At 39.2% G+C, this 3,330-nt stretch overlaps 1 protein-coding gene across 1 annotated transcript in view; it reads left to right on the top strand.

Annotated features, from left to right (window-relative positions):
• The window catches only part of LOC106868609 (uncharacterized), a 17,966-nt gene continuing 14,636 nt past the window's right edge, over window positions 1-3,330 (top strand). The window contains exon 1 of the mRNA XM_052972612.1: window positions 1-253. Within this exon, the coding sequence (XP_052828572.1) occupies window positions 1-253 (253 nt within the window). The remainder of the gene's footprint in view (window positions 254-3,330) is intronic.

Below are 3,330 nucleotides of genomic sequence, written 5' to 3'. Positions count from 1 at the left end.
ATGGCTGGGACATATCGACTGTCCCCTCTCAATGAAGGTGACGAGACCCTAAATTTTGCCAGTCTCTTAAGGAAGCTCCCTGGCTCTAGAGGACCCACAAGCACAGAACTATGGGCCGTCTGTTGGCAGAGTGTGAAGATCTTAGGAGAGGTTAACAAACTTGGTGATTTTTTCCAAACACTTTGTATCACGCCTTTAACCCTTGCCTTTGAACTGGACACTGGTTACCTGCGGCTTCTCGATTTGTATGTAGGTGAGTAAAACTAATGATTCAGCTCTACAAATGTCATTGTATGTCCATTATTTCTTGACCTTCACATCATATACAACACTGTCCACCACTGTCCACTGTTGTTTTACTAATACCATTGCACCACCACTCCCGCCTTAACTACCATCACAATAACCTCATAATATAGATGTGTCAATGGAAATGTGCTTATGAGTCGGTATGATGTGTGTGTGTGTGTGTGTTTATGTGTGTGATAGTTTACAAAAGGGCATTGGGAAGGGCATCCAGCTGTAGAAACCAGGCCAAATCAGACAAGGGAGCCTGGTGCAGCTCTGCAGTTTGTCAGTTCTGGTCAAACCATCTGACCGATACCAGTATGGAAAGCGAATGGTAAAGGCTGATGATGATGATGATGATGATGATGATGTGTGAACATGTCTGGCCATGAGAAAATATTACTTAAGAAACAGGTAAGGGTTGGTGACAGGAAGGACATCCAGCCAAAAAAAATCTACCTCAATAAAACTTCATCAGAAGGATGAACAGTAAAAGGATGATGATGATGATGATGACGATGACGATGACGACGACGACGATGATGATAATGATGATGATGATGGCGGTGATGATGATCATGGCAGTGATGATGATGATGATGATGATGGTGATGATGATGTCTTGTGTACAGTCATACATAACATACTCACATGCACACACACACACACACACACACACACACACGTAATGTTACCAGTAAAAACTGTGTGAAAGTCTCTTCTGAGTCCAGTCATTTCAACAGAAGAACTGGAATGAGATGAAATAAGGTCAGCGGAGGTCAAGACACAGAGGTCAGAGGAAGTGAAAGAAAGGAAAGTAGCTCTTAACATAATTAAAATCAGACCCCCCGAACCCACCCAGCATTCTGTGTATGTAACAAACCAAGGGTGGTTAAGGGGTGTAGGTGGTGGCAGGGGAACTGGTAATGTGTGTGTATGTGTGTATGTGTGCATGTGTGTGTGTTTGTGGTAGACATGTTCAAACATGTTCTTAAGAAGTAGTTTTTTTCTGGCAAGTTTTTCCCTATCTATCTATCTATCTATCTATCTATCTATCTATCTATCTATCTATCTATCTATCTACCTATCTATCTATCTATCTATCTATCTATCTATCTGTCTATCTATCTATCTATCTATCTATCTATCTATCTATCTATCTATCTATCTATCTATCTGTCTTTCATTCTATCTATTTGTCTGTTAGTCTGTCTATGTATGTATGTATGTATGTGTGTATGTATGTATGTGTGTATGTATGTATGTGTGTAAGTATGTAAGTATATATGTATGTATGTATCTGTCTGTCTGTCTCTCAAGCACACACACACTCATACACACAAACTTTTATACACACATACATACACACACCTAATAGAGAGTGAGAGAGAGAGAGAGGAAATGTGAAATAAATGTTTGTGCATATGTATGTATGGATGCCTATGGGTATGTATATACATGCATTTATATGTATATATATAAATATATGTATGTGTATACCTCCACCCCCACCCCATCCACTCCCTTTGGTGAGCAAAAACATTCCATCCTTGACCATCCTGTCTTTTGGCAGATAACATCTACAATGTTCAATGTTTCCTTTATATGAAGCAGTAGGGATTTTGGCTGTTATTTCTTGCAGGTCGAAGGATCTCCACATAGAGGTTCCCTTCTTGACTTGTATTGTTGTTGTTGTTGGTTGTGATGATGATAGTGGTGGTCATGGTGGTAGTAGTAGTAGTAGCAGTAGAGGTGGTGATGGTGTTGGTGTTGGTGGTGGTGGTGGTGTTATTAATAGGGTACTTACTGGTAATGACTGTACTGGTTGCTAAGGCCAGCTTGGTCACTGTTTTGTGTGCATAGGTGTGTGTGTGTGTGTGTGTGTGAGTATGTTTGTGTGTAGTCATAGCTGTCTGTGTGTACATGTATGAGTATGTGAGTGAGTCAGTGTGTGTGTGTATGTGAATGCATTTATGTGCATGTGTGTGTGTGTGCATATGTGCAGGTGTGTGTGTGCATATGTGCATGGGAGTTATCTATGCTTCAATGTTTATATGTGTTCATGTGTGCTTCCGGATGAATAAAATGGAGAATTACTTTGGATAATGAGAGAGAGAGAGAGAGAGAAAGCCACTGTCGATAATGTATTCCCAGATGGGATGGTCATGGTGAGAATATTTTGATCACATGTGATCCTCATTAGGAATGACCTGGGGTTATACAACAACAGCAAGGAAGCAGAGCACTCAAAGACATTGGTCATGCATGCACACCACACATACCCACAAGCACTTAACAAACCACACACACACACACCACTCACACAAGCACACACACACACACACACACACACACAAGCACCACACCTTCAAGATTATTTCTCAAGTATTTTATTCAGTCTTAAGTAAGATGTCTTACTGAAAGGTAAGGAAGTAACGTTGCTATAACTCCTTCTGTGTTTCCATCATATATACATATATGAATGTGTGTATATATATTGTATATGTGTGTATATATTAGATAAGTGTGTATATATTGCGTATGTGCCTATGTCTTAGTGTTGCAGGGTATATTTTGCATCTGGGGAACTGAAATTTTACATAGGGGTTTTTATTTTCAGGGATAAGTTCATATGTTAAGTTATTTTTCCTGGTACCTTCTATAAACCTCGGTAAGGCCAGATATTGCCACAGGAGTTATGTATGTCTCTACGTAGATGTGTGTATATGTTTATGAATGAATATATACGTGTGTGTGTGTGTGTGTGTGTGTGTGTATTAAGAAGAAGTAGGTAGTCGAAACAAATAAAAACTATTTATTTAGCCATTTTGTCCTTTTCAGGGAATCATTCCTCATGAGTCCCTGAAGGAATGGAAGCACTAAATAAATAGTTTTCATCCAAGTCTTGACTACCATCTTTTTCTTAATATATATAAAACCTGTACACCACTTCACACAATTTATACCTCTCTCTCTATCTCTCTCACTCTGTATCTATCTATCTATCTATCTATCTATCTATCTATCTATCTATCTATCTAT

This window comes from Octopus bimaculoides, chromosome 14 (assembly GCF_001194135.2).
Source record: "Octopus bimaculoides isolate UCB-OBI-ISO-001 chromosome 14, ASM119413v2, whole genome shotgun sequence".
Lineage (NCBI taxonomy): Eukaryota > Metazoa > Mollusca > Cephalopoda > Octopoda > Octopodidae > Octopus > Octopus bimaculoides.
The sequence above is the reverse complement of the archived record's forward strand: the minus strand, read 5'-3'. Positions and strand labels throughout refer to the sequence as shown.